Below are 18,822 nucleotides of genomic sequence, written 5' to 3'. Positions count from 1 at the left end.
GGGACAGATCCTGCAGTGTTATGGTGTACGGTTCCATAAGGTGAGGTGGGAGCATATCCGCAAGCACATGATTCAGAGACAGGACTGTCCACCAATGGCAGGATTGCATCTGAGGTGAGGGAAATCAATTAGACTACCTGGGAGTTATTGCTGGCAGGCAAGGTGGTAAGTACATGACAATGGTTACATTAAATCACAGTGTATTTTCACTGTGAACAAATGTAGTCAGTGACACAATGTAACAAATGCTAAAGGATGATTTCATCCATTTTTTAGTAAAGCTGCCTTGCTCAAACACATTCACACTTGCACAATTGTGCAAGTGTGCCCATGTTGTTGATGATGTATGACCATGTGCAAGAATGTGTTCACTCCTGCACATAAAAAAATATGAAGTGCTGTGTCATGTTTCAATGTGTGCAGCGCAGTACAGCATATAAAGATGGTGCTTAAGGATATTTGTGTTTGATGACCCTCAATGCTCATGAAGTGTCCATGTGAGCTGAACAATGCAGCACACATGACAAAACACACTGCCTGAAGGACTAACATGCATATACCTTTGAGCAAGGGTCTAAGCATTTGTTATGGTTTCCCAGTGTAGGCTCTGGATCACATGCATGCCACACTTTTAAATCATCTACACTGCAATGTGACATGGGTGTTGTTGTATAATGTCCATTGAAAAACCCATTCTCATTGGAACACTTGTCACTCTTTTTGGTCTGTGAGTCTGCCTCATACACAATGTGGGATCATACCACATCAATTGTCTGACCACATCCTTGTGAAATATTCTAAGAACATATTGACTACACAACGTTGAGAAAATGACTTTTTTGCTGTAAACGGGCCCTTGTAACTGTGTTACTCAAGTAGTGTGTGCAAAATGAACACATATAGTAGCTGGATTGTCTTGTGGTCCACAAGGCTGCAATGGTCAAGTTTTGTGTGTCAGACAGGCAAAGCAGATCCCTTCATGTATGCAACATGAACAGAGACAGGCCTGGTACAGGTCTTCAAATTGTATGTAAATGAATCGGATGATGAATATGACACATGAGGAAATTCACGCCTGATACTAATCCAAGTTTTTTACATGTCTCACAGCTGGAAGACCACTGAGTAAAATGGAGACTTTAATGGACCCAGAAGACACTGGTGAGTGGCTTCCTCATATATTTTGTTTTGTGAGATGTGAAGTTTTGATGGAAATGCTTATGTATGTAGTTGAAGACAGTCTGTGTGTGTGTGTCACATGGAACTCACCTCTAGTGTGATGAGGGAGCTGAAAATTGAGATGAATGTACAAATGTATGATGTTGTGATTGGTCACAGCATTTGTCTTCCTGACTTAACATTGCATATCCTCAGTTAGTCAAATTCTTTACCACACCATATTAGAAAATATCCTGCTTATCACTGGCTTTTGGCCTGTCTAAGTGGAATTTTCAGGCATCCCAAACATGTAGGCACTTTGCCACAAATTTACAAATGTGCCGGCTGTGGTGCTAGCCAAAGCAGATGGACACCGTTGTTTATGCAATTCAGTATTGCCAAGTTATTTATGGCTCCTTGTTTGCCAACATGCATTAGCAAAATGTCAGACTCACATTGCTGAGATATTGTTATGTCAATACAATACAACATACATTTCCAAGGTTGGCCATCGGAGATGTGTTCCATCAGATGTGTGATCCAATGGAATCCGTTGTGTACACATTCTCCCCATTCTTTGCATGCTGGGGGTGCTCAATCCCAGATAAATGCTGCATGCAAATGTCACACAATGGGCCTGAAAAAATTTGTTATACTGTGATGTCAGTTGTGAATTCATGTCCAAATCACTATGTTTAGATGCCTTCTTGACATTGCATTGTGTGTTTGTGGGAGCTTAGGCGCATGTAGCATGTCGACAGCTAATTGACATGTGCTTTGGTCAGTCTATACTGACTGATTCAGTCAATGAAACTTGTGAAGTTACACTGACACCTTCACATAGTCCAGAAATTCAGATTGGGTATGTCACTCCAGCCGATGCATGTGGATTCCACAGCGTGCATACAGGAGAGGAAACATGTGAGTGACGTTGGTGATGACCAGACATGGAATGTGTGTACAGCCTGACTGAGATAGCTGTCAATGATGATCAATTCATTGGAGTGCCAGTTGTCAGTTACAGGTGTTTGTCCAAAGAGTCATTCACATACACAAGATGAGAGCTGGTGTGCTTGATGAAATCGATTTTGTGGCATGAGCCAGAGTCACGCCTCCTTTGGATGAATCAACAGCACTGTAAGGGATAGTTAGGTGTCAACATTTAATTCCTGTTTATAGTCACCGTCTTGCCTCTGATGTGTTGTATCCTTAACATGTTGGTCCATATTACAAGGACACCATTGCCTCTGCAACGTTACCTGGAACAACATTGTGGTAGCAAGAGTGGCTTAGCCTTAGTCATGATGCTATGTTAAGCCAAATCTCTCTGACCGATGCCCAGTAGTGCTCTAGAGACCCTTTTCACACCATATTTTGGGTGTAAATTGTGGGCAATGTCTACCTGCACAGCCAACATTTTGGAGGTCTGGCCCCTCTCTACAAACCCATCATGAATATGTTGGAGTGTGTAATGTGTACTACCCTGACCAAAATGTATTGGAAAAAAATGTGCTGTAATGAGAATGGTTTATTTTCTCATCACCCTTGCTGTTCCAATGTGTGCTGTGTTGTGCAGCACACATGGAAAAAGCAAGACACCATTGATTGTTCTTGTTCAGGAAGGTAAGCCTTACAGTACATGAACAATCTTTGAAAAAATGATATCTTGTAACTTCAATATGTGCTGCATTAAGCAGTGAACATACAAGTGACAAAACGACAGTTCAAGATTGTTTATGTGCAGGAAGGGGCACTCTCCGGCACATGGACAATCTTCCCATCAACGCAGACAACCTTGTATCATGGTGCAAGGTGGCCTGCTTAGGAGCAAGGAGTCCAAACTGTTGCAGCAGCGCAGGGGTACACAGGTCTGCACCATACTGTTGTAGATATGGTGCAGATCTGAAGTGCAGGTTGTGGTGTTAAGCTATGGAGGCCACTTCCTTGTGAAGATGCCACAATGTCTTTTTTGTCATGGCATGGCCTGTCTCTGCAATGGGCCTGCAAAGTTGACTCCTTGAGGTCATATCCCTGGTAGACTCAGTCTAAATATGTGTCTGCACCCACATTTCACTCTTCTTATCTGCAAATGTTGTTTCTCTACTCTGCCCTTGACATGTCCCATGCCACACACTGACAGGTCAGTAACATCATCAGGTTGTAATTGTTCCTTTCATTCACATTGCATAGTTCAGGTCATGTTGGAAGCATCAAACATTTGATGAGAGTGTAGAGTCCATGTTTTCATGCACTTGTGTTTCAAACTTAAATGGTGAACATTGTCATTTATATTTGATCTCCCAAGCATTTAGGTTGGTGTCAGGTTCAGAAGAAATCGCTTCTAGACCTGGATACTGGTATATGACTCTGGATAAAAGATAATCTGGGGGGCAGATGGGCCATAAGCCCCCATCTGCCCTGCCGGGGGGGGGGGGGCAAAAAGCCCTCTAGACGCCAGGGTTTTTTTGGGGGCAAATTTGAATTAGATTGGGGCAGCCCAAAACAGGCATGCCCATGCCCCCACCCCCTCCCCGCAAAAATTACAGCCTTCCTGCCCCCTCTGGGGGGCAAATGGGGGCATTAGCACCCAATCTGCCCCCCCCGGGGGGGCAAAAAGCCCAGTAGATGCCAACGATAACGCTGGCAAAGTGCCTAGCTGTAGTTTTTTAACCCTAGTTCTGCCGGCACCCAGGGAAACCTACCAAACCCACACATTTCTGAAAACTAGACACCCAGGGGATTCCAGGGAGATATGGCTTGCATGGATCCCACAACGTTTCCTTACCCAGAATCCCCTGCAAACCTCCATTTTAGCTGAAAAAATCACTTTTTTCACCCGTTTTTGTGTGGGAAAGTTGTGGCCTCACCGGGCTGACAAAAATGTCCTACCACCCAGCGTTCCCCATGGTCTCCCGATAAAAATGGTGCCTCACTCGTGTGGGAGGCCCAAGTACCCGCAACAGGCAGGGGCCCAAAATGTATTGAGGTGACATCAAAATTGCCTATCACCAAACAACCTGGTTTTGCAAGGGGGGTCGCCTGGGTTTTTGGCCCCGTGCTCGGCGGCCATCTAGGGAAACCTACCAAACCCACGCATTTCTGAAAACTAGACACTCGGGGTCTTTCAGGGAGGTATGGCTTGCGTGGATTCCCCAAAGTTTCCTTATCCAGAATCCCCTGCAAACCTGGAAGGATAGTGAGCTCCCTATCTTCCATAATTTCTTGGATAAGGTTGAGCGGGAAACGGGGTGCGTTTTGTCTAGCCAAGAATGGCAACTTCAAGCTCAGTTAGGTCATAAGGTCTGAGCAGCTAATTTTAAACGGATGGCTTTTCTAAATAGATGGCTTGCATATTTTACCCCTATGGCCCTGAGTAAGCGATTTCCAGAGGTAGACAATAGATGTTTTCGGTGCCAGGCCGAAGAGGGAGGGAATTGGCTTCATATTTTCTATACCTGTCCGAAGCTTAATGAATACTGGCGAAATATTTTTCGAGCCATAAGTCAGGCCATCCATAAATCGGTAGATCCCCAAGAAAAGATAGCCTTATTTGGAATTTCCAGAACAATCTCAGGCTTGACCAAATATGAAGAGGCATTTGTAATGATTTGTTCACTGATGGCACGGTCTTTAATTTAGCAAAATTGGGGGGGCGTGGCCGAGCCGAGCCGCAAGATGGCCGCTGAGTAACGGGGCTCCGCCGGCCGAACACACAATCCGGACACCAATCCGCCTAAAGTCTTCGTATCTATGGAATAAATCTGCAGAGGGGAGTGCCTACGCGCCGCGGCACCGGAGGCGGCCACCGCGACTGAAATCGGCGGCGGCGATCGGACGCTGGGGCCCTCGTAGCATCGGCAGCCTGCACACGCCTCGCTGGGCGGGCGGAGGAGATACTCGAGTCCCCGGTCGCGGGCCTGTGACACGACGCGCGGAGCGGAGCAACCCAGACGGGACTCGAGGGCGAGACTGGCTCGCCGTGTGTGGCGGGGCTGCTGAGGCAGATCATCCGACTGGCCGACGGCCTGCAGGCCGACATTGGTGAAGGTGAGGCGCATGGTGCAGTGCGCTGCGTGCTGCAGAGGCCCTGAGAGTGAGGGAGGGTGCCCTGGTGAACTGTGCTTGCTGCAATACACGCCATGATGGGGGGGCAAGGACTGCTGATGCCTGGAGGAGTGCGCAGACCTGCATATCTACAGCGTCTGACTGCCTGGCTGTAACTGTTCATAGCCTGTGCGGCGGCAGATTGCGGACTGGTGCCGCTGCGCGTTGAATGCGTTGCCAGCTTCGATTGCCCTGCCCGGAGTGCCTATCCTACAACTGAAGCTGTGGCGAGGACGCCGCCATAGGCCTACAGATAGCGCGTTCTGGTGACTCGCTGGGCTCGAACGGCTTGCACGGGATTATCTACACGGCGAGGGGCTGTGGGGCTGGGCGAGAGTTCGGCCACGTGCCAGCCACACCGATCAGAGCAAGGGCGATCCACAGACGTGGCCAATTGGTGGCCGATTGGTGCCCCCCCCTGGTGCCCCCCTGTGGTGTCTCCCCTAACCCATCATGGGGAAGTCGGATGCCAAGCAGCTGAAACTGCATTTTGAACGGCGCACAGCCCGGAGCGCTGAGAGGACCCGCATGTCTCAGACAGTGGTCCCTGAGACACAGATGGAGCTCCTGCCAGACGACGACGTCCGGAGCATGTTTCGCGACCTCAAGGGCTGCCTCAAAGACATAGACACTAAACTGGACTCCATGGCACAATGTATAGACGGCATGTCCCACAGAGTTGATCAACACGAGGAGCGACTGGCGGCTGCGGAGACGCGGATTGCGGACTGCGAGGAGGGACACAGCGACACTCGAGAACAATTATTGCGCATGGATAAGGTACTGGAAGTCATACGTGGGCGCAACGAGGATTTGGAAGCCCGCTCCCGTAGAAATAACATACGCATTATTGGGATCGCGGAATCCACCAATATTAGCAATATGGAACACTTCGTGGAAGGTATGTTTCGTGAGTTGTTTGGAACTGACCTGTCGGCCATGTTTCTGATCGAGCGGGCGCATCGGACGCTGGGCCCGCGCCCAGTGCCGGGAGCACTGCCTCGCCCGATTCTGGCCCGAGTGCTGAATTACAGAGACAGAGATACGATCTTGAGGTTATCCCTTGAAAAGGCGAATTGACCTTCCAGAACATGGCTATCTCCTTATACCCGGACTTTACGCTAGCTGTGCAGACTGCACGGCGTGAGTTCTTGCCAGCCAAAAAGATCTTCCAAAAGGTGGGGACCAAGTATGCCATGCTGTACCCCGCCAAGCTAAGGGTTCACATCAAAGGGAAGCCGGTGATTTTCACGGAGGCGAAGGAGGCGTTAAAATGTGCACGACAGGCAGAGCGATCCCATCGGGAACTGAGCGGTGGCCGGGGGACCCCCCCCGTCTGGCCAGCTGAGTGATGTTGAATAGTTGAGTGTGCGGATCCAAGAACTATGGCTGATCACAGTACTGCCTGCCGCCCTGCGGGTTCTAGGTTCAGCATACGCCGTTTTGGCCGTGGGGCGGACTCTGCTATTGCTTTTGTGGCCGTGAACGACGATTCAGGTGGGGGCTGCGCGGGGCATGTCCTGATGGCCCTAGACTGATTGTGAAATGAAGAAGGCGGAAATGTTCGGCCACCCTGTCACTTACAGACGGGGGAGTGTGCCGGGGACCCCACGCCCTCACTGGGATAATTCCCATGCTACTGGCACAGGAAAGTTTTTGTTGGGTTTGTTTGAGGGGGGGCGATGGATCTCAACCTGATTGGGGGGTTGGAGTGGGAGGGTATGTTTTTTGTTCATTTGTTTTGATGTACTGCAGCGTTCGTTTCCACGACTTACTGATAGAGCGGCGTTGGTCCCTACCCTGACTGCATGGCTATTGGGTGACAGCTATAATATGCTACGACTTTCACCGCGCGCCCCACCACTTGTGCAGCGAACAGACACACTGCTGCGTAGGACACGCACACATACACACCTCTGACCGCGCTGCCCTGCCTTACATGGAATATTCGCGGTCTAAATGACGACCGCAAGGTCCGACTGACTCAGGCACACTTGGCAAGACACCATATAGACATCTGTTTCCTACAGGAGACCCACCTATTGCAGGGCGCCGGGGAGCGGCTCAGGCATACCAGATGGGGTGAGGTGCACACTTCCGGCTATTCCAGCTATGCCCGGGGAGTGGCCATTCTGATTCGGAGGGGCCTGTCCTGGCAGACACTGAGGGCACACGCAGACTCCGAGGGGAGATACATGATACTGTTGGGGAAATTATTTAACCAGCAGGTTATACTCATTAACACTTATGGCCCCAACCTGGATGACCCCGGTTTCTTCCGGCACGTGTGGCTTAAGGCGCAATCCATGGGCGTAGGGGCGTATATTTGGGGCGGAGATTTTAATGTGGTCCTTTCGTTGGAACTAGATAGAGAAGGGGCCGCTCGCACACATCACCCACACACGGCGGACACTCTCCGAGGTCTTATGGACGACTACAATTTGCTGGACTCGTGGCGGATACTGCACCCCGCGTCGCGAGAGGGCACTTGCTACACCCCACACAGGAAGGCCTGGTCCAGACTAGATTTTTGGCTGTTAGCCCCGCATGTACATGCTTGGGTAACGGAAGTTTCACACAGAGCGCGCACCCTCTCCGACCATTCCCCTGTTGAGCTGCTGCTGCTGCGCGTCCCCCAGCCGTACGTCACTCCTTTCGCATGGCGATTGCCGCCGCAGGCCTTGTTGGATCAGGTATTTCGAGAAGAAATACATCAGCACATCCTCGACTACTTCGATCTTAACACAAACTCGGTCTCATCTGTGGGCACCCTGTGGGACGCCTTCAAGGTGGTTATAAGAGGCCATTGCATTGCGGGACAAGCCAGAGTGCTGAAGACCATACAAAGCACGCTACAGGGGCTGGAAGATCGCCTACATGCCCTGGAGGTGCAGTACTGCTCTGACCCCTCGGCGGAAACGCTGGCGGATACGCGCACTACCCTTACGGCATACCAAACTGAGGTGAATAGGGAGCTTAAATTTCTAACTAAACATGTATCGGCCCGCCGCTATGGTGAGGGAGATCGCCCGGGCAAAAAGCTCGCCAATCTGTTACGTTCGCAAAGGGCTTCCTCTTACATCCCATCAATCGAGACGGCGCATGGTCAACCTGTCTACACTCCTCCGGAAATTCTGGACACATTTAGGACATTCTATAAAGACTTGTACCGCTCACAGGGAGGTCCCCCACTGGAGGACCTGTCTGAGTACCTAGACACGGTGCAGCTGATCTGGTTGACTGCGCACCAAAAGGGATATTTCGATCAGCCATTTGAAGTGGACGATGTCAAGGACGCCATAGGCTCCTTGGCGGCCGGTAAGGCTCCAGGGCCGGATGGCCTGCCGGCGCAGTTCTATAAGGAATACCCTAAACTCCTGGCCCCCAGGCTGTTGGCCGTCTATGCGGAGTCGGTTGAGGCGGGTATGCGCCCAGCGTCTATGAGAGAGGCCATCGTAATCGCACTTTTAAAGCCGGATAAGGATGCCCAGAAATGCGACTCATATAGGCCATTATCCTTAATCAACACTGATGCGAAAATCTTCGCCAAAATGCTCGCGACGCGGCTACAGCCAGTGCTGCCCCTCATGATACGCCCAGATCAATCAGGCTTTGTGCTGGGCCGCTCCACGTCTCATAACCTTCGAACCCTCTTTGGGGTAATGCACTATTTGGCCCCGCACGTGAAGGCCGCAGTGGTGCTGCTGGATGCTACGAAAGCGTTCGACTCTTTAGAGTGGGGTTTCCTGTTTCCGTTACTTCAGCGCATGGGGGTGAGTGAGGCCTTTATTCGTTATATTAGACTACTCTACACTACCATCACTGCCCGTGTACGAGTGAACGGACTTATATCTGAGCCCTTTGCCATTAGCAGGGGCACTAGACAGGGTTGCCCCCTGTCGCCCCTGCTGTTTGCGATTGCTACCGAACCATTGGCGGCCCGTATTAGGCAGCATCATGCGGCTAGAGGCATTGGGTTCTCTTCCCGAGCTCTGACCGTTTCCATGTATGCGGACGATATAACGCTATATGTGGTTGATCCTCATGTAAATCTTTCCCCCATGACTGGAGAATTGATGACCTATGGCCGGCTATCTGGAGTGACTATAAACTGGGAGAAGTCAGTCATTTTGCCCCTGACGACTGGAACATCTCGATTCACTCCGGACTGCCCGTTGAAATGGGCGACTGGCCCCGTGCGATATCTGGGGATATGGATTAGTACGGACATGCAGGAGCTGTGGACGGAAAACTATGGGCGTGCCCTTGCGTGGCTAGAAGACAAGGTTGGCCGCTGGAAGCACCTGCCCCTTTCACTGGCAGGGCGCATATCGGTGGCAAAGATGGTGCTCCTACCTAAGCTTCTGTATTTATTCGTTAATATCCCGATGCCTCTGACTGCGCATTTCCTGAACCAAGTGCGCTCGCGGATGATAGAGCTGCCGTGGGGTGGCGGGCAGCCGAGGGTGGCCTGGGAGACTCTCACTCTCCCGCTAAGGCAAGGTGGTCTGGCGGCGCCGGATTTCACGCTATATGCTTACTGTGCTCAAGCACAGTTCTTGCACTACTGGGTGCACCCTACCCCCTTCCAGCCACATGTGGCCATAGAGATGGATAGGGCGGCCCCACTGCCGCTCAGCACGGCCCTATATGCACCGCACAAGAGGAGATGCCCAGACATTGATACTGTACACGCGCTCAAGTGGGCTTGGGATGGGCTCCGTCGACGAGCAAAGCTGGACCATCTCTATGCTCGATCGGTGCCACTGCGTGGGAACCCCATGTGGCCCCCGCTGCAACACATGAAAACTGGGGAACGTGCGACATCACGCGGCCTTCGGACGGGGGGGGACCTCTTCCCGGGGGACACTTTCATCACGCTGGAGCAATTGTGCGGCTCAGAGGCACCAACGATGCTTGACACATTGCTCTACTATCAGCTGAGGCATACATGTCAGAAGCTATTTCCTACATTTCCGGCGCCGCCGCCGGACTTGCTGGCCCTAGAGAATGTACTCAGAGTGGAGTCGGGACGTAAACTTGTGTCCCGATTATACAGCTGTATGCAAAGCACTAGCCCGATTGTAGTTCCGGCGGCGCGCTGCCTATGGGATGCGGAATTGGGCACCGTACTCACTGATGACCACTGGGATATGTGCTGTAGACAGCTTGAGACCCTTTCCCCTAATTATCGTCTCAGATTGATACATTTTAAATACATACACATAGTCTACCGCACGCCTAGTCGGTTACATCGCATGGGCTTGCGGGACGCAGACAACTGCTGGCGCTGTGCAGCACGGGGAGCCACGTTTTTGCATATGGCATGGGAATGTCCCGCACTGGCCTCATTCTGGGTAAGGGTGATGGAGCTGGTAAATGCAATTACTGACCTGCAGATCCCCTGCACTCCACAGACTGCATTATTAGGGATTTTACACATGGTCAAGCCTAAACACCGAAAACTGCCGGCACTGCTAATTCTGCTCGCCAAACGAAAGGTTGCGCTGCACTGGGGAGCTGGCACATCGCCTCACATTAGGGAGTGGATTAAAAGCGTGGTGCACTGCCAGACGCAACTCGCACTATACGGGGAGCTCTTGCCAGCGCGCTCTCGGCCGAAGGATATATGGGAACCATTCATACACTGGTTGACTCACACTACGATTCGAGAGCTGTGAAAAAGTGCCTCTTACTGCTGAGGGCCGTACGTAACCGGAGACCAGTTACGTACTAAAGTGCCATGGTCTTCGACTGAGCTGTGGGAACAATGCGGACTGGGTATGGGCGGGGGTGGTGGGACCGTGCGGGAATTATTGTGACATGACGGGATGGCACCCTGGTGCAATATTGATGCTGTTGTGTTGGTGGGGAGCTATGCTATCAATCTCCTTTTCTACTTACGCTGCAGTGTTTGTTTTGTTGTTGAAAATGCAAATAAAAAGAAAAAAAAAAAGATATGACGCGCTCTGAACAGAGAAAAAAAAAAATTGCAAAATTGGAGATCACCTGAGATACCCTCATTTATGAAATGGTTCAATAAAATGAAACGTACGAGGGCGTCTGAAGAAGCATATGCGGTGAGGGTGGGAGCAATGAGCAAATTTAAGAAGACTTGGCAGTTTTTTGATTATTCTGATATGGGCTAAAGTTGATTTGTTGTTTTTTTTTTTTTTTAAAACAGTACTTTAACATTGTGGTTTATTTCAGTTATATACATACATACCTACATTTTATGGAAAAAGTTATCAATTGTGTTTTATATGGAATATGAATTTGACGCATATGGAGAGTTATTTCTTTTGATTGTATTTGTTTTTATCCCTGCTCTGCTCAATAAAAAAAAAAAAAAGGTAGCAGAGATCTACACACATATAGGTATATGCAGGGTGGGTTCTCTACTGAGGCCCAAGGGGCGATGACCCCCCACCCTTGAGTTGCCAAATCACATAAAACTCATAATTTTAATTACATTTCTAGCTTTAATTAAAAAATGCATTGCCCTTCCACCCAATCTCCAATGCAGCATCAGGAGTTTTAGAGGATGTGGCCAATCTTCATATTGGCAGAATACAGTGAGATTAATGACTTAGTCACATGGTGGCATGATGAAGTGTAGTGCGCATGTCGGGTTAGACGGATGTCTTGATCTGTTCAGCTCAACATGCGCACTTCAGACCCTCCTGAATCCTGTATTAGGGAGTATGGGGAACACAGCCACAGCCCTCCAGTCTCCCATGGAGTGCTGGATCTGCCTGCTCCAAACAATCCTGATGCTGTTCTTATTCTGTTTACTCTTGAGACAGTATGAGGTCAGTGCCAGCGTTGGCTCTGGTGGTTTGCCTGTAGTCCAGTGGGCAAGGGCACACAAGGCGGCAGCAGAATTAACAGTCAACAACACTGCATGAGGAACGTAGGTGAGAGCACTGCCTGTGAAAGAACAGCCTGCTTGGTCCTGCGCACCGCGCATTTGTGTGCATGCCAGGCCCAGTAAGACATTTCCACTGGTTGAGTGCTTGTTTTTAAAATCCTTTACAAAGAACAGTGGGTTGCAGTGTAATCGTCTTTATGTAAACAGAATAACAACTTTTTAAATGCATTTTCTCTGTAGTATTTTCAGCCACATGAGAGATTTTATCTACCAACTGTGCAAGTATATCATGGGCCCTCTCTCTGTTCCTTCATTCCCATCAATTATTTACACCAAGACCATTGTGGCATTGGAACGGCCGCAGTTTATTCACATCATGAGTTGGTACATACTTGTCATGATGGCATTCGTCATCAACATGCTCATTTCTGGTGTATCTTAGATAACATTGTCATCTCATAACAGGTTATACAGTATACCTCCTATACTTTATTCCGTCTTACTAACCATAGTGTGCCTAATTCTACAGTGCATCAATCTTACAGTCATGCCTCTTCAAGGTTGTCATAACTCACTTCCAACTGCTGTGACAGCTTTACTTCTGTCACTTGGTAGAGTGGGTCATGTCTTCCAGGCTTCAACTTGCTACAGAATGAAGTGATCCAAATCAACATCCCAAGGGCCACACTTACCGGTGACCCGCAATACAAGTAAAATAATGAGCAGTTGGCAACGTAGAAGGTTCAAGCGTTTATTGGCCACAAACAGAACTCTACATAGAGGAGCCTCATTGATCCTCACCCATGAGGTGCGCCGAGGAAGACTGCTGGCTCCTTGACAGAAACACACTTTTATACATTATCAGTTCAACATACAAAGCCTTACAAGCGGAAAAGTACCAGCTAGTCCAGGCGCCCCTAATGAGCTCATCCTATATCTAGTTTCGGTTACACATACAAAGGCGTTACTATCTTTACAAAGAAGGTCGACTGGGTGACTCCCTTCTCGTCCCGAGGCTAGAGGAATGCGCTTAATACTCCCTTTAGCAGATGTGACCTTGGTTCTCGGCCGTAAATATAAAATCAGCTTGTCTCCTAACGAATGCATGCTAAATAGAGCAAATGGTGGGCAGATGAAATGAAACCATGTGACCAGTAGAACAAGCGAGTCACAATCCAAGATGGCTGCGGTCCTGCTCTCGGCCCTTTTATCGTACCAAGCCAAAGAAGTGTTCTGGGCCTTATTGTGTGTGTATAACTGAACGGGCTGATATTAGATACACTGTGCTAACTATATATATAGACTCGATCCCTCCAGAACGGCCCTTTTAGCACAGTGTAGCTAATAATTGGATCATTCCTCGAAGATACCCTCGTCTATTTGCATCATGTCATGTATTTCCTTTTGAGTCAGTTGAGTATCTATCTTAGTTTGGTTAGGTTTGGGCTCGGATATAGAAAGGCGGATCCGAGCTGCACAGTAGGCGCAACAGGCAGGACCGCATTGAATGCAGACACAACAGGTGAAAAGGAAACCCACTACTCCTATAAGGATCATAAATAGCTTCCATCCCCAGGTAGTCAGAAGATCCCAGAACCACCCTGATAAGGACCAGGTACCAGTTTCCGTATGAATTTCGGATGCCAGTCGGTGCAATTTCTGGATAGCTAAATGGACCGAAGGGGCGGAGTCAGGTATATATACACAGCAGGAGCTGCCGATCACTCTACAGGCTCCTCCGCGATCGGCTAAGATAACATCTAAAACAAGACGATTCTGGAGGGTTACAAGTCGGGTCGCTTGGAGCTCGACAGTGATATTCGTTAGTATTCCAGCAGTAGTATTAACCACCCCTTCCACTACTCTGGATAATCTTCTAATTTCCTTACTAGTTAGAATGGGCCCCCATATAGGCAAGACCCCTTTCATAATATCCACAAAGTGTTGGGCAGGGGTATCAGTCTGATCGGTGGCATCATTATCGGTGGCCCTAGATCCCAGGCTTCGTCGCTGCAGTGAATGAGACCTATGATAATCGGAAGGGGCTATGTAAACAGGTGGATACAGAAAGGATAAGTAGCATCTGCCCGACCATCCCCTCGGAAGCCAAGTGTATGCGTTTTCACCGCACACAAAATATATATTTGAAGGGGTGAGTATAGGTGGACTACTAAATGTCCGTAGTCGATAAGTGTAATTGCATCTACTAAGACCCACGAACAAATGACCAGCACCTTGTACACAGAAGGAGGATGACGTGTTTAACACCGGGACTGGAATAACTTTATCATCTGAGACATTTCGTTCCTGAAAATATTTGAAATTCTCAGTAAAATTGAAGGACACAAAGTCTAATATTTCGTCCTTCAGCCAGGTATCATTTTCATGTTCTGTGTATACATTCATGCAAGCGGTTGGATCTAAAGTACCATCAGTACCTTCTGCATTTAGAGTGAAACCCTGGTGTTTCTCTATGTAAGCCAGAATCAGAGCGTAATCTTTCTCCGAAAACCGGTGTTCATCTACAGTGTAGTGCTCATACATCATAGATAATAATTTGAACCAAGCTTCACAACTACCTAAATACGCCAAGGGCATTGATATAAACAAATCGTGCTTATGCATTACAGAAGGGAGGAGCCGCATACCTAGCAATCTGTTACATTCGTGGAACTGTGAGTCTGGTGCAACATTTCAATAAAAGCATTATTGACATACGTCTGTCGGTGTCTTTCTTTATGAGGGGCAAAAGTCTGAAAATGATGCTCCTTAGGAGCAGGGGTAGACATTATCAAGGTATGCACCGGATGGCGGAATTCTAAATAAATGAACAATCCTAAGCATAGTACGAATGATACAGCCAGTATAGTAATAAAGACAATCTTAACACGCAAGCTCCATGTGGAGAACATTGGTAAATGTGGATGGATAGGACGAGGTATTATGGGACGCTCTTCTTCAGGGACAAAACGAGCAACGGGATACATCCTCACTAAAAGTCCAGTATAATCTCGGGAAGAAGGGATCTACAAGCAGTCCAACCTGCCGGAGGGTGCTTCTTTCCTGTGTCCGTATAGAGCCTCACAGGCAGACTCCTATTGTCTCAAACAAAAAGCAAAAACACAAAAACTTCTTGCGTTGGGGTTGCACTTGACACAACCCTGGCTGGAAGGGAAATCCACCTGGGCCCCACCAACTGATCAATGTCTCTACCTTCGTTCTGAACAGGGCCTTACTCAAAGTTCCATGCCCTCCACGAGTTCAGTCCAGTGTTCTTACGATCCCCAGATCTTTCACTCAAGCCTCCAATTTCATTCACTGAAGCTGAACCTGGGATCTCTGCTCTTTCCGGGGCCGCAGGTGATATCGAACCTGGCCAGGAGTTTCAGGATTGACAAACAAAACGGACACAGTCGGATCGGGCAAGAGGCAGGGCGTGTGACTCTTTTGATCAGATACTCTACTTCCGGGAGTCAGGTCGCCCAAAACAGATGATCCCGAACTTGTAGTACTCTCCCCTCGCCCATCAATCTTTCTGTGGGTGTCAAGGGAAAGTGACTCTTCGGCACTGTGCTCACCTCTGTGCTGCACACTCTCCTCCTGGCCTTGATGTCCTTCTGGCAAAGGGAGAGGGACCCGCTTAAGGTGCGAGACGTGGATCCAATGCTGCTTCCCTTCAACCTTCACTGCCGTCCTTGTAGCCAGAAGCACCTGGTATGGTCGAGTCCAGCGAGAATCCAGACTCGATTTCCGTTGATAGTTCCGAACTAGAACCCACTGGCCTGGCTCTATGCTGTGTCCGGGACCCTCCGGCAGGGGTTGCAGTACTTCAGATATCTGTTGATGAATGGAACGAAGATCTTTAGTTAAAGCATAAAGATAGTCAGCTAACATAGGATATTTAATGTCTCTGAAGGATTTGGGCCGGGGCACTCCCCATACATTGGCGGGCCTACCAAAAACCACCTCATAAGGTGAGATCCCACTCCGAGAATGAGGAGTAGTTCTCACAGACAGCAGGGCTAGAGGCAGAAGGTCGGGCCATTTCAATCCCGTCGTGTCCTGCAGTTTAGCTAATTTCAACTTCAAGATCCCATTATACTTTTCAACTAGGCCTGCTGACTGAGGGTGTCGTGCTGCGTGAAACTTCTGTTGTATGGACAACCCCTTACATACGTGTTTGACCAAGTTAGCATTGAAGTGTGTCCCATTGTCACTCCAAATCACTCGTGGCAACCCATATCGAGGAAAGAACTCTTTTACCAGGGCTTTTGCAGTCGCTAAGGCCATGTTCTCTTTAGTGGGGTATGCTTCCACCCATTTACTGAAAGTGCAAATCACCACCAAGACATTTTTGAGATTATTAACCCGTTCAAGCTGTATGTAGTCCATTTGGAGTACTTCAAAAGGTAAGGTAGGCGGGGCAAAGCTGCCTGTCAGAACGGGAACACTACCCCCTGGATTATGTTGTAGACAGATCATGCAATGTTGGACCAGATTCTTGGCCGTCTTATGGATATTAGTGTTATACCATACAGGATCCAATATTGCACAAATACCCTGGATTCCCACATGTGAGGGACCATGTGCCATGGATACCACCGCATTCACGAATGCATTCGGCAGCAACCATCTACACTTTTCTGATAGGTCAGTCCAGCACCCATTCTCATCTAGCCTCCCCACCTGTTCCTGCCAATACTTCAGTTCCTCCGGGGTCACTTCCTTTTGCAATTCTTTCACACTATCTATAGTGTTACTAAAAATACCTGCCTCTACCATCCTTTTACACTGGTTAGCCACAAACATGAAGGTGGTGTCAGACTGGGCAGTCTCTTTGGCAATTCTATCTGCAAAGGAATTTCCCTTTCCTACATCATCAGTTACAGTTTTATGTGCGCTACATTTCACAATGGCCAGGGTCTTAGGCAAGGTCAATGCAGCCAACAATCGTTCGACTAATGGTCCATTTTTTATTTTCTCGCCATGGGATGTAAGGAACCCTCTTTCTGCCCACAACTTCCCAAAACTATGTGCTACACCGAAAGCATATTGGCTATCGGTGTAGACATTCAATCTTAACCCTTCACCCAACTCGCAGGCCCTTAGTAATGCAATTAATTCAGCCGCCTGGGCCGAATGATATGGTACCTTGGCTGCCTCAACTACCGTTTGTAGGGTAGTGATCGCATAAGCCGCAGCTGTAGTACCATTAGACAATCTAAAACATGAACCATCAACATACAATTCTCCTTGGGGATCAGATAAAGGGATGTCTGTTATATCTATCCGGCCCTTTGTTTCTTCTTCAGTCCGGAATATACAATCGTGTATGTCTTGGCCACAGTCTCCCAGAGGAAGGGGTAACAACGTGGCAGGGTTCAAATTGACACATCTCTTAATCGTTATATGAGGTGCAAACAGGGTCAATTCGTACCCTGTGAGACGTGCTGCGTCTGCGTCCTGTTCAACAATACGTCTACAGCATGAGGCACCATTACCGTCAGATCCGTATTCAGGACGAGCCCTTCCGATTGCTTGATTGCCACCGCTACTGCGGCCGTGGCTCTCAAACAACTGGGAAGCGCTCTGGCGACATTATCCAAAACCGCCGAGAAATATGCACAGGGTCTTTGCTTACCACCAAAGTCCTGTGTTAACACTGAAAGCGAACAACCGTCCACCTCATGCACGTAGAGCACAATAGGCTTCCGGTAGTCAGGGGTGCCAAGCACAGAAGCAGAACAAAGAGCAGCCTTCAAAGAAACAAAAGCCTCCTGACATTCAACAGTCCAGGGTAAGGGTTCATGCACATCTTTCGTTGTTAGATACAAGAAAGGTTTAGTTAAGAGGGAGTAGTTAGGGATCCATTGGCGACAGTAAGAGGTTATGCCAAGCAAAGCACGGACATCACGTTGCGTGCGAGGAACAGGCATGTTAGTGATAGTCATGATACGTTCAGAAGTCAGTCGTCTTCCCTCCTTCGACAGGAGATGACCGAGATAGGTCACCTCCGGTCGACAATATTGAAATTTTGATAGCGATACTTTGTTACCATGTTTCGCCAGATGCTGCAGTAAGGCAACTGTTGCATCCCGGCAACCATGTTCAGTATCAGAAGCCACAAGGAGGTCATCGACGTACTGTAACAATACATTACCTGGCGGCAAATTTAGAGTATCCAATACCTTTTTAAGTGCCTGACTGTAAATACTGGGGCTTTCTGTATACCCCTGTGGGGCGCGACAGAATCTGAAGCTGCGGCCTCCTAATGAGAAGCCGAAAAGATGGCGGCTATCAGGGTGAATAGGAATACTAAAGAAGGCATTTTTCAAATCTATCACCGAGAAAAATTTCGCCGTAGGAGGAATCGTCAAAATGGCATTAATATCGGGCACCACAGGATATTGGGGAACCACAATTTTGTTAATTTCACGTAAATCAATCACAAATCGATAGGTATCAGCATAGTCAGGGGTCTGATGTGCGGGGGCTCGTTTAAGAATCGGAAGAATAGGGCTATTACATGTATTGGAGGCCGTTTCTTCCACCACCCCGGTATGAATCAAATCATGAATAATAGCCAGTAAAGCACGTTCCCCAGCAGGGGCAATTTTATACTGTGGAACCCTTGGCAATTGGGCATCCTGCTTTACAGTGATCGAGACTGGGGGGATCTGTAGGAAACC

General features: G+C 48.7%; 1 protein-coding gene across 1 annotated transcript in view; it reads left to right on the top strand.

Annotated features, from left to right (window-relative positions):
- LOC146783292 (immunoglobulin lambda-like polypeptide 1) overlaps positions 1-18,822 on the top strand; it is a 227,780-nt gene that overhangs the window by 49,844 nt on the left and 159,114 nt on the right. Inside the window, exon 2 of the mRNA XM_085633862.1 lies at positions 1,111-1,161. Coding sequence (XP_085489988.1) covers positions 1,111-1,161 — 51 coding nt within the window. The remainder of the gene's footprint in view (positions 1-1,110; positions 1,162-18,822) is intronic.

This window comes from Triturus cristatus, chromosome 11 (assembly GCF_964204655.1).
Source record: "Triturus cristatus chromosome 11, aTriCri1.1, whole genome shotgun sequence".
In the NCBI taxonomy this organism is placed as follows: domain Eukaryota; kingdom Metazoa; phylum Chordata; class Amphibia; order Caudata; family Salamandridae; genus Triturus; species Triturus cristatus.
Note: the sequence above shows the minus strand (reverse complement) of the source record. Positions and strands in the feature narration are given on the sequence as shown.